This window comes from Scomber scombrus, chromosome 17 (genome assembly GCF_963691925.1).
Source record: "Scomber scombrus chromosome 17, fScoSco1.1, whole genome shotgun sequence".
Lineage (NCBI taxonomy): Eukaryota > Metazoa > Chordata > Actinopteri > Scombriformes > Scombridae > Scomber > Scomber scombrus.
In genome coordinates this window covers 14,977,389-14,989,353 of record NC_084986.1, presented here as the reverse complement: position 1 = coordinate 14,989,353, position 11,965 = coordinate 14,977,389, and the positions used below count along the sequence as shown (strand labels likewise).

Here is an 11,965-nt window from a genome sequence, read left to right as displayed (position 1 = left end):
AGCCAGGCCTTCTTCCACACCATGTCATCCACAAATTGATTCCAATATGAGATCACATATGGTAATGTAGTAATATCTGTTTGGAACAGAGCTGTTATGGATCTGTTGTTTTGACTAGAATAACTGGAAAAACAAGTTTCATTGATCCACCCAACCCCAGCCATCTGACCCTCCCACCAGGTCAGGGGAGAGGAAACAGCTGATGAAACGTGCGGTAAAGTTTGATGAGTCAACTGGCTGTCATAACAGTTCAGGGAATAACAGACCAGAGCTATAAAAAGACTATATACCTGGTTAGTAACTTGGATTTAACGCTGTCTGTCTTATGATAATGTGCTGTACCTAAATTTAACCATAACCTAAAACCTGATCTCAGCTGCGGAGGAGGAGGAGGAGTTACGGGAAACACCGACAGACTAACCGGAACACTAATAAGTCTCAACACAACACGAGCCGGCAGAAGAAGAAGATGTCCAAAAACAAGATCGCAAACATGAGAAGAAGCAAATCAGACACGAGTAACATGGTTCAATCGTGTATGTTCTGTTTAATTGCGCACGGCCAGGACAAAAAACCGGAAATCATTCAAAAGGTAAAGTTTGTTAAATGTGCTGTATCAAGATGCGAGTTTAAGGTAGGCTATGAAGTAAATGTAACTGGATACATCTGTTCGGTTTTGTTGAGGTTAGACTAGCAGATATACGTTTCACCAAAAAAAACTGAATAACAAAATCCATTGACTGGGTTTATATGACTATGGTGTAACCTTAACTGTACACTTCCTATTTCACTCCATTATTGTGTTAAACTCGGGGGGAGTTTAATAGTTGACAGCTTAATAACAATAAACTCATACTGAAAGCTTTCCATTATATTAGAAATTCAATAATAAGGAATTTAAATGACCATTATCATGTACCAGTGTGGTAGTCAGGGGTAACGGCGTTCCAACAATGCTGCGTTCAGGGGCCTAACGTTTAAGTGAATGCCTGTGTGTGTTTATATGTGTGGGCTATCATAGGCTACTTTAGTGGACATATTTCAGACCAGTTCATTGGAGCTGGCTTGTCCAATTGGGGACACAATCTGTGTCTCCATGATATTTGGTTCAACGAGTAAGGTTAGGGTTGTGGTAAATCTCCAGGAAGTAATATAGGTCTATGTAATGTCCCCAAAGGTGGCCTAGGTTTGTGTGTATGTGTGGAACTGTCATGGGCTACTTTCGGGACAAATTTCAAAAATAAGGTCCAGTTAATTGGGGACTGCTTGTCCAATTGGGGACAAAAGTTGTGCACCCAATTGGTAAAACATTGATTTTTGGGTGGTTAAAGTTAGGGTAAGGGTTAAGGTTAAATTAAGTCTCCAGGAAATTAATGTAAGTGTATGTAATGTCCCCAAAAGTGATCTAGGACATCTTTTTGTGTGTGTGTGTGTGTGTGTGTGTGTGTGTGTGTGTGTGTGTGTGTGTGTGTGTGTGTGTGTGTGTGTGTGTGTGTGTGTGTGTGTGTGTGTGTGTGTGTGTGTGTGTTTTAATCATTTCTGTCCCCTCCAACAGAATAATGAGCTGGTGTGTTTCCGGGACATTTGCCCTGCTGCTCCTCATCACTACCTGGTTATTCCCAAACAGCACATATGCAGCTGTTTGTCAATGCACAGAGGACACATCAACCTCGGTCAGTCTGACTATCAGAGATGAGTACCAGCTACTGCAACTACTACTGGTACTACAACTGTCAGTCTTGCTACTGCTGCTTTGTTGCTATTTCTAAAATCACTGATTTATACTAGCCTTTTACTACTGCTAATATTATTGCAACTGCTTTTACCTCTGTTTACAACTACAAATATACTTCTGCCACATTTTCTCATGCTGTTTCTTAATTACTTATTACTTACTACTGCTACTGCTTCTTCAACTAGTTCAATCTGACAAAACAACACTTACGGTACCTCATGTTGCCTATGTAAGTGTACATGTTTCTTTATATGAAAGCATTTACTGAGGAATAATGGAGTCATGCATTCCACAGTTGAAAGGATGGTTGAAATGGGGAAAGCTGTGCTGCTCGACCAAGGGATCACTGATATGAAGGACATAAGGTAGAAACAGGAAGTGTCTGTATGTGTTTGTCTTTAAATGAACAGATGTGCGTATTGATATTTCCCTCAGATACTTGACAAATTAGATAATTGTTCAAAGCAGTTTTTAACTGTCGGGGGGGGGGGGGGGTTTAATTGAAAAATGTGTGATGTCTCTGGAAGTGTATAACTAATGTAAACTATCTGAGCAGAGCTTGATGGTAGAGGAACACAATCACTTTGTCAATAATCAAAGGTTGTTGACAATTTGTTTCCCTTCTCCACAAATTTCTAAAACTGCACTTTGGCTCGGTTGTCTTGTCTTCTTGTGTTATTCTCCACAGGCTGGGGTTCCACCAACCTCCCTATATCTCTGTAAATCACCTCCACCTCCATGTGATCGCCCCCGCCAGCCAAATCTCAAAGTCCTTGGGGTATAAATTCATTCCAGGGACAACCAGTTTTGTCACCGTGAGTGCTGAGGAATATAAATACCCTCTGCCATCTTACTTGGTCCTTATGTCATTGATTTTCCTTATTAATTATTATACAAATGACATTAAAGGTACTATAGTATTATTTTTGCAAAGGCTTTGACATTTTTTATGGCAATCTAGAAATTCAAAGTAATTCTTCTGTTGGTGCCAACAAGCTAAACATCATGTAAATGTAGATAAAGTGACTTCCCTGTGCATCTTCCTTTCATCTTTACAGTTTATGTGTCCTATAGCCTACATCTCTCTCACATGCACGCCCCACACTATCGTATATTTCTATAAATGTTTTATCTTTGTAGGAAGGTCATCTACGGATTCGACTAAAAGATATTCCTCCCTCAACCCAGTCCTTTGTAGGACGCTGTTTGCAGAGGTGAGGCAGCTGCTCCCAAGCTGGATTTTGGATAATTGCAAAGAAGCCGCAAATGTCTCACAAGAGTCTTTGAAGTGGAGACACTACAGTGACTACTGTATTATAAACAGACATTTGAAAGAGGAGGAAATATATCTGGAAAATGAAATCTTGCCAAAAGATGAACACTCATTATTGCAATACATCATATTTTGAGTAGTGTGTGTGTGTGTGTGTGTGTGTGTGTAGTCACGTGTGGGTATGAATGTGCACAAAGTGTTATAACAGAATAATGAAATGACTGCATTGTGCATCACGGTGGTGTGTTCAATGGTTTGGAATAAAAATAAAACATTATTTTTCTACAGAGTTTTGTGTATTTTTGTGCATAGACTGAAGAGATTTTTTGTTTATTGCTCCAAAACATGTCAGACACCATAGAAAGTGTACAGGAACTAAAATACACAGATCTTAGCTAAAACAAAACAGCTACAATTTTCAGGTCTGATACACTATTTCTTAACACTGCTGCTGCAGTTTAAGATTTTTTTCCCACTCAGTTTCTGAAATGAACCAAAAAACATAACTCGGCTCTTAGTGTTTTATTATTATGTCGGACCAAAAGCACATGTACTTTCCACTTCAACACAGGTTGGAGCTGACATTTCAAACATCTGTGAGTTGGGTAGGGCTGGTAAACCAACTAATGAACTGTGTGGCAAAAATAAGTTGTTGGTCCTCATTATCCACCCCAAATCCAAAACTAATTAGGCTCCTACAATGGGACACACATTTATTTAAGAATATGTACACATACCTTAATATACTGAAACTATAAATGTGTTAAAACAAGATTTGACACAGGACCCCTCTAAGAATCATGGCTTCAAGATTAGGTTACAATTTTCACCGTTTTCACAGTTTCTGTGGGTCTTCAGTCGTCTCGTGCATATTACCAAAAGAAATTAAATGGGGAGGATATTTTGGGGTTCTATTTGTGCAAAAATGGTTTAAAAGTTGATCTGAAGTTGATATGAAGTTCAGCAGCCCGTGTTAGTCATAAAGTGGATATCTGCTACATTTACAGTCTTTATAGCATCAAATTCCCTCTTTGTGTTTCCTCGGACAGTGTTTCCCTGTTCGGCTGTACTGGCAATATAGTTGCCTAATAAAAAGTAGGACTTTGGCACTAAGAACACTGAAATGTGGAATTGGCCTATATCGACTTAATTTGACTCATTTGGACAGCTGAAGCTTCATGTTAGCTTCAGATAACCTTAAATTGATTTTTACACTGCAGGACCATTGATTTTGTCCCATCACTTGAATTGTGAGTGAATTATGAATGGATGGAATAGAATGGAATGGAAGAGGAATAATCATGGCAAGGAAACCCTAATTTGTTAATTTTAAGACAGACTAGGACAATTGCGAACCCTTCAATGCGTCAATATCTGAGTTTCGAGTTGGAAAACTTGGACCTAGGAAGTTACGAGGATTCCATGAACGCAGCAGTGGAGCGGCTTGATGATCTCTGTCTCCGGCTGGTTGTCCTTCATTCCTGTCCGGAGACACGCCCAGGTAGTATTGTCGTGACTCAAACACAGCTATACCCGCTGTGACAAGCTCTTGTGTATAATAGACACACTTTTTAAAACACTTATGTCGAGTCACGACGCTTCTGAGAGCGAAGACTGCCTTTTCTGTCAAGTAGCGAACAACCAGAGTGATACAGAAATCCTGCTGAGTGTAAGTAGAGACTCAGTCCTCACTGTTATCAGCCGTAAACCTCTGCTTCTCACCCTGCTGTCTGTCTGTCTGTGTCTATACAGGATGGTGAGCTGGTTTGCTTTCGTGACGTGAAGCCTGGTGCCACACATCATTACCTTGTTATACCCAGGATGCACATTGACAACTGCACAATTCTCCAGAGGGACAACATACCTTTAGGTAAGAGAGTCCCAAACTCAAACCTAACTTCTTTTTTTTAATTATTTGGCTGCTTGTCAGTGTGCCTGAGTGCTCAGACCTTCATGTTTGGTAGTAACTTGGGAAGAGATGAGTCAGCACTCTTTTATTGATTAGGGGAAAATACCATCCACTCTGAGAGGTTACATTATTTCAAAATTTGATTTCATATTTTTTACTGAATGAGGTAACACATAGACATCAACTTTACTGGCATTTGTTGGGCACAGTCTTGCTCTGGTGGGCATATTCCCACATCTTACCCTAACCCTTAATTATTATTATTATTAGGGCCCGAGTGGCGACTGCAAGTCGCCAGGCGAAGCCCTATTGAAATTCGTTCATGCCCCAACGTGCAAGTGACCCCAAAGTGCAAGTGACCCCCAGTAATCAAGTAATCAAGTAATCATGTGGTATGGAAGACCCCCGGGGGAAAATGCTATATTGAAATTGTAATGTTTATTATTATTATTATTATTATTATTATTATTATTATTATTATTCCGACATTTCGTGCCCCAATTTCGCCCCTTTCCCAAATGCGAAAATGCTTATACTTTTGCACGGAAGTCCGGCCTCATCCGAAATTCGGTATTTTTGGGTGGTCGCACATGGTCGACGCAGAATGGCGGAATAGCGCCCCCTACAAATACACATATGTATTATACCCACATATGCAAAAAAGCCTCTTGACCTCATGACCTCAACCCAACAGGAAGTCGGCCATTTTGGTTTTGATTTTTCCCGCCTAAAATTAACTCCTCCCACAGCGTTCGCCCGATCAAGTTCAAATTAGGTACGCAACATCTCCAGACCTAGCTGAGCTTAAGTTGTGCTCTGCGCATCCGTAGGTCAAAGGGCGTGTCTGCCAGGGCTCAACTAACTTTGGCGTGCTCCCCATGTACATACGAGTGGCTCTCACGCCCACATACTTCATCCAATCAGCTTCAAACTTGCTGGACATGATGATGGCTCCGCCCTGAACGTCCCGATATATTAACTTACACGTAACTCATAGCGCCCCCCGGTGGTAACAGGAAGTGAACTTAAATTCATGAAAAATACATAGTTGACCCCATCAACTTCATTCCACTTCTAAAACATGCAGAACCAGTTGGTGAAGCTACATTATGAAGACTGTGAAGCTACGAGTAATGGCGTCCGTGTGGCGACGCGGCGACCATCAATTCCTCGCCATGAAAATACGTTTGGCTTTTTGATGGCTTTATTGAACTCGTATCATCATGAAAATTGGTACACAGGTCCAGGGTGCCGACCTCAACGTCTCCATTTGCTCATAGGCGATCTCACTCGTGTCGCCCCCTAGCGGAAACAGGAAGTGCCATATTTTACATCATCATTGTGCGATTTCCACAAAACTTCACATGTGTAATCACTGTCCCACCCTGAACGCAACCGCTTGTGTTTTGTTACACTCTACTGCCCCCTGGTGGATGAACCATCAACCTCTCATAACTCCTTCATGCTTTGTCCAATTCACTCCAAACTTCACATGACTGATGAGTGGCCGCCCTGAACACACCAGACCACACCAGACCATATGTGTAACTACCTGTGACTGCCCCCTACTGGATGAACGAAACATTGCATTTTTGGCCTCCTTCCAGGTTTTTTCTCACTTTCTGCTTCACGCCACAGCCCCGCCATGCCTCAGGCCCCGCGGTGGCATGGGTGAGCGAGGGCCCGCCATCGCCGCTTGCGGCTTTAATTTTAAATTGTTACTGTTAACTGTATTGTAATCCATCCCTTTAAGCCATTCTTTGTCTCTTGAGAGGTTACCATACATCTTATACATAATGCAGTGACATCAGAAGGCATTGTCTCTGCTTTCAACAGTTTGCACAAAATGATCTGAGTAAACTGTCCCAGGAAACAGGAATAAGCTGAACTCTTCTTCTCTCACATAACTGAAACAGTGAATGGCACCATCCAGTAATTATTATAGAATAACAGTATCGATAAATATTACCCTCCCTGAGACAATTGAAAACAATTTTCCACCTTTTAAAAACTGTAAACCAAATGTTTACCTGTCCTTTATGGACTTGAAAGAATGAAATGAATAATAATCTATCCTTTGATAGTTTTACACAGTGTACTCTTGTTTTGTTTTTTTAAAGAAGTTTTTAGGCAGTATGAATGGATCACATTGATGTGAATTGTTTGTTGATAGTGGAGCGGATGGAAGACATGGGAAGGAGGATACTGGAGAAGCATAAAGTCAGCGACTTCAAAGATGTCAGGTGAATCAATTTACTGCCATGAGATCACCCAAGTGGTGATTCATGCCATTTCAAATGCAGCAGATAGGATCATAAAAATTAATTTTGTGTTTTTTTGCACAGGTCTTTAATGGGTCATTTTTATAATTTAAAAAAATCATTTCTTTTCAATTTTTTTGTTATATTTTGAGTTGTAATCCTCTAGTCTTCAACAGTTCTTCTTTGTCCGTGTATGTGTGTTTGAATCTGTGCAGGATGGGGTTTCATCTGCCTCCTTTCACATCTGTTCCCCACCTTCACCTCCATGCTTTGGCTCCAGCCAGCAAGATGAACCTCAAAGCACAGCTTAAATATGGGCCGCAGTCATGCTGGTTCATCACAGTGAGTGATACAGTTTGATACAGTCAACTTTCTATAAAATTCATTTCTTGTCACTTATATTAATGTCTCCTTTGTGAATACTGAACGAATACTTGTTTGATCTGTTTCAGGTAGACAAAGTGCTCTCTCAGTTGAGGATTCACAACAAGGTCAAATGAAAAGATGCAACGTGTCTAAAGGTGCCTGTTGGCTGTTTATCTGCCTCACTCAGTGCAATTTTTGATGGAAGCTGTAAAAGTACAACCTTCCAAAGAACTACTTGAAATGATTTAAACATGCATCAGGGTCCTGTCAAGTGTCATGTGTCATCAGACCACCAATGAGTTGAGAATTACAGCACTCAGGATATTTATTTTTTATTTTTTAAACTTTTATGACTACCTGATCACACAAATCTGTATAGTTTGAAAGCCTCATGAAATGAAGCCATTTATAGGTACATTTTTACTGTGTCATATCTAGTATTCCTCAGGAAAGATAATTTGCACATTTATGCACAAATCTCATAAACCTTTTTACACGCAGGGATCATTTTTATTGTATTTGCACTTCTTTGTTTGTATTTATGACATGAATTAATTAACCTATTGGTATAGGTATTGTAATATTGAGGTCATATATGTATATTGAATAATATAATATGTATGAATAAGTATGAATCAAAGATCTTCATAAACTCAAAATAATAATCTCTGACAAAGTTTTAAGGGTTGCTTCATAATTTCTTTACTTTAGTAATCACAGGTGGCAATGGATCCTAATGTACACAGAATTCATTATGAGAGCACAAAAAACCCAAACATTAGATTAAATTACAATGAGAACCCTTGTATAATTGTTAGCTGTGTTAGGACCTGAATACAGCAAACAATAATATATACTGTAATTCAATTATTTACTTTTATTACCATCAAGATTTGCATATTTTCTATTTCATTTGTTTTACTCCTGTTAGTAGACTTAAATCTGCAATAACTATTTTTGGCCACTTGGGGGCAGCAGAGACTAGCTGTGAACACAAAACTGACATTATCGCTTAACTTTCATTTTGACGCATGTTTCAGTCTGTCTTAAAACATCAGTGAGCTGCCCAAATGAACACTGAAATATATTTTTGTTTCTGTTCATACAGACCCATCAGATGGTCCCTTCATAATGCACTTACAATATAAGTGATGGGGGCCAAAACCCACAACCTTCTGTGCAAAATGTATTTAAAAGTTAATCTGAAGCTAATATATAGCCTCAGCTATTCAAATTAGTCAAATCAATACTATACTTTTCAAATAAATAAACTGTAATACTTTTCAATATTACAAGTCCCCCTTTTAATTTGAAAAAAAAAAACTATACATCCACTGCAGCTCACCAGGAAAACACTGCCAAAGGAAACACAAAGAGAGAATGTGATGCTAAAAAGACTGTAAATGACAGACTTTTGCAGCCTCATATGAGCTTCAGGTAAACTTTTAAATACATTTTTGCACAAAATGACTGTGTAGACACACTGTGGATTTTGTCCTCCATCACCAGTATGAACAGGAGGAATAATTACAGACAGGAAACCTCTTTCTATGGTTATATGGGCACCTCAGAGACTTGATTTTTTTCCTATTAAATCACTCCCTAACAATTTCAGCCACTTGATGTCACTAGTGTAACTTGCAACTCTGACAGTAGCGAGTTCAATGGAGGTAGCAGAGTAGAGGACTACATGACCCACACACACACCAAGCACAACCTTTAGCTCTTTGCCAAGAATCTTTCGGTCATTTTTCTTACTCATTTAAAAACGACAAAGCAGGAAACATGATAAAAACTTAAACATGATGACATTTCCTAACAGCTTTTTCCTCTACTTCCCTGCTCTGCTGTGTTGCTTAAATGCTGCAAAGTGTATTTCTGTCTATTACCTGTTATTGTAGGAGCTGGTGTGCTTGGTGACTTATTCTATAACTGATCTATATTTATTTTTATTCATAATTAGTAATATTGATGATAATTATAGACGTGCTTAGATGTTCAAAACATCCAATCAAACAGTAAAATTCTGTCTAAAATGAAGGGAGAAATTGAGCTAAACTGGGCGGAAACCCCACTGAACTGGAACTAGGCAATAATCTCAGTCTATCTGTTCCTAATGTAGATTACAGATTATTTACTTCCATCATAGCCAGGCGATTAGAAGAGTTCTTACCCACATTGATACATAATGATCAGACAGATTTTTTATGCAACAACAAACACCCAATATACAATCAACACGATACATTATGGATCAGATACAAAAAATACAATTAAAGCAACAGTGATAAGCCTGAACAAAGAAAGAGGCATTTGATTTGGTGAATAGGAATTTTTCTTACATAGTTATTTGGTTAAAATGACACAATTATTCAATCTATACAGGCAACACATGAAAATCCCACTGCCCGATTAAAAGTAATTGGATATCTATCACATTTGTCACTTTTAAAAGCAAATACATTTGTAAAGAGATGTAGTTACACCTTCTAGACACACAACATTACAATATGGAAATGATGGAAAGGCACTGGTATTTAAGCAGCAATCTTATGCTCTATATCTTGGTGTACAGTGTATGCTTATATGTTGACAGAAAAAGAAAGTTCTGTTGTTATCATGTGATGGTGGTGACAATGCAGGAGATTGAAAAATAAAATCTTCAAAGCCTTGTTTCATCATGAATTTTCTAAAATGATGAAGAGGGTTCCCAAAACTATATACAGTATAACATCTGTCATAAATAGCACATCTGAGCCTGGAAGAAGGAAGACGGTGTCATTCAGCATTCATAGCAAAGAACATCATTTCTCAGAACAAGTGCTTCTACATCTTGCCTTAATTCTTCTCTGAAACTTATATAGTACTTAATAAGTATATACAGCCCTAGCTATATACTGTAAGTATATACAGGCCATAATAAAATAATACCCATAACACTGGACAATTGTACAGTTGTTTTATGGTCATCTAATGTCTTTTTAACACTGTCTATTGCAGAGATGCTGACAGAGTTGATCTTTTAAAAAGACATCATTGTCCTCTAAAATTGCACTCTGGATCTTTCTCAGTCTGATACTTATATGATATCACAATGCCGCAGAGCTCTTGCTCTTGCTGAGGTGTAAAACCTGCTCTTCTGTCAGCAGCACAGGTAGTCGTCTAGTCCGACACACTGGAACTCAGAAATAGATCATATTACTGTATTTGTACTGTACTGTAATGCAGTGTACTGTGTGCCTCATGCATTTCTTACAGCTTGAGTTTCAGACATGCATTGACTTTTAGTTACTGTATTGCTGTAACTGGAATACTGCAACATGAGTAATTACAGAACTAAGTGAGTACATACCTTTTTCCCCCACTGAATGTTTGGATAATTGAAGACACTGTTAAGGAGTTTTCATTAGGCTACACACTCAGTGACCTCTTGCACCTCTGCCATTGTAAGGCCATGGTTAATTACATGGTCCTCAAACATAAGGACTAGCTTTCTCAACTCACAGTCTTAAGAGAGTAATGGGTGCCAACTCAAAAAGCAGAAAGGATTTTGCTGCCCTGCATCATTAAATAAGTGATATACACTTATCTGGAGTGCTGACTTCTCCATCTGTTATTTTTGTAATTACATGGTCCACAATTGTGGCCCATATTTAATCTGGGAGAGCTCTATGTCCTTGTACTCTTTTGCCTCTTCATCTGTTTTGCTGTCTTCCGCTCACCATGCATCCTTACTCCTCTTCCCCTTCCTCCTCTTCAATGAGAAGGCAGTTGCATCTTTTCATTGTTTACTTGGCCAGGTTCCTCCATGTTCAAGAATTGCAGTGATTCTGTTGCGGTCAAGCTCTGTAAATCATTTTAACAATATCCACGCTCAAGAGTAGCACTTGTCACCTAACTTGACAGGATGTGTGATTGGTTGATGTAAGCTCTGAGAACAATCCCCTTTGTTAGTGATGTTCAAGTTTCACCTAACAGGCAATTTACCAATAGCAGATGTTACAAAACGTCCATGTCAGTGCTAGTTATGGAATATATGCCTGACAGATTTTCACAATGGAGTGGATTATTGTGCATGTGACGACTTACAGAAAGAATTGCTACATGATTTGAAGGGCACAGCTGAGAAGCAACATCACCAGTTTCAATCAGAAAGACATGCATTTGGTCAATGGTGGTGCAAATTGTATACAATTGTAGTTATTTGTTTGCGTAGATGTGCTACAACATTTGCAATTTTAGCACTTAAAATCTGTTGTGAACAAGTGACTGGCGTGAGGAGCTTCTCACATGCTTTGAAAAATGAATTATCATTTGAGAATTGGTCCAAAACAAACGAGAAAACCAGTGATAGTAATTATAATTTTGGGCTGATTGTGCTGAGTATAGAGAGACTGATGAACAGTTTTTTTCCCCCAGAA

At 38.9% G+C, this 11,965-nt stretch overlaps 2 protein-coding genes across 2 annotated transcripts; both read left to right on the top strand.

The window, feature by feature from the left end:
- Window positions 1-479: 479 nt before the first annotated feature.
- On the top strand, window positions 480-3,284 carry LOC133997813 (adenosine 5'-monophosphoramidase HINT3-like). Its single transcript, XM_062437524.1, has 5 exons — window positions 480-592; window positions 1,556-1,673; window positions 2,031-2,100; window positions 2,424-2,550; window positions 2,876-3,284. The coding sequence occupies exons 1-5, from the start codon at window positions 494-496 to the stop codon at window positions 2,951-2,953; spliced, it is 492 nt and encodes a 163-aa protein (XP_062293508.1). The 5' UTR covers window positions 480-493; the 3' UTR covers window positions 2,954-3,284.
- A 1,226-nt stretch (window positions 3,285-4,510) lies between these two features.
- LOC133997869 (adenosine 5'-monophosphoramidase HINT3-like) lies at window positions 4,511-7,703 on the top strand. Its single transcript, XM_062437590.1, has 5 exons — window positions 4,511-4,677; window positions 4,761-4,878; window positions 7,091-7,160; window positions 7,394-7,520; window positions 7,631-7,703. Exons 1-5 carry the CDS (start codon window positions 4,591-4,593, stop codon window positions 7,676-7,678), a joined length of 450 nt encoding a protein of 149 aa, XP_062293574.1. The 5' UTR covers window positions 4,511-4,590; the 3' UTR covers window positions 7,679-7,703.
- Window positions 7,704-11,965: the final 4,262 nt, after the last annotated feature.

Excerpts from the sequence above, each read along its gene's own strand:
- LOC133997813 (XM_062437524.1), top strand. The coding sequence starts at position 494 with ATGAGAAGAAGCAAATCAGACACGAGTAACATGGTTCAATCGTGTATG. Across the intron at positions 593-1,555 it reads AACCGGAAATCATTCAAAAG|AATAATGAGCTGGTGTGTTT; the intron begins GTAAAGTTTGTT and ends CCCCTCCAACAG. Across the intron at positions 2,551-2,875 it reads GGACAACCAGTTTTGTCACC|GAAGGTCATCTACGGATTCG; the intron begins GTGAGTGCTGAG and ends TTATCTTTGTAG.
- LOC133997869 (XM_062437590.1), top strand. The coding sequence starts at position 4,591 with ATGTCGAGTCACGACGCTTCTGAGAGCGAAGACTGCCTTTTCTGTCAA. Across the intron at positions 4,879-7,090 it reads GAGGGACAACATACCTTTAG|TGGAGCGGATGGAAGACATG; the intron begins GTAAGAGAGTCC and ends GTTTGTTGATAG. Across the intron at positions 7,161-7,393 it reads AGCGACTTCAAAGATGTCAG|GATGGGGTTTCATCTGCCTC; the intron begins GTGAATCAATTT and ends GAATCTGTGCAG.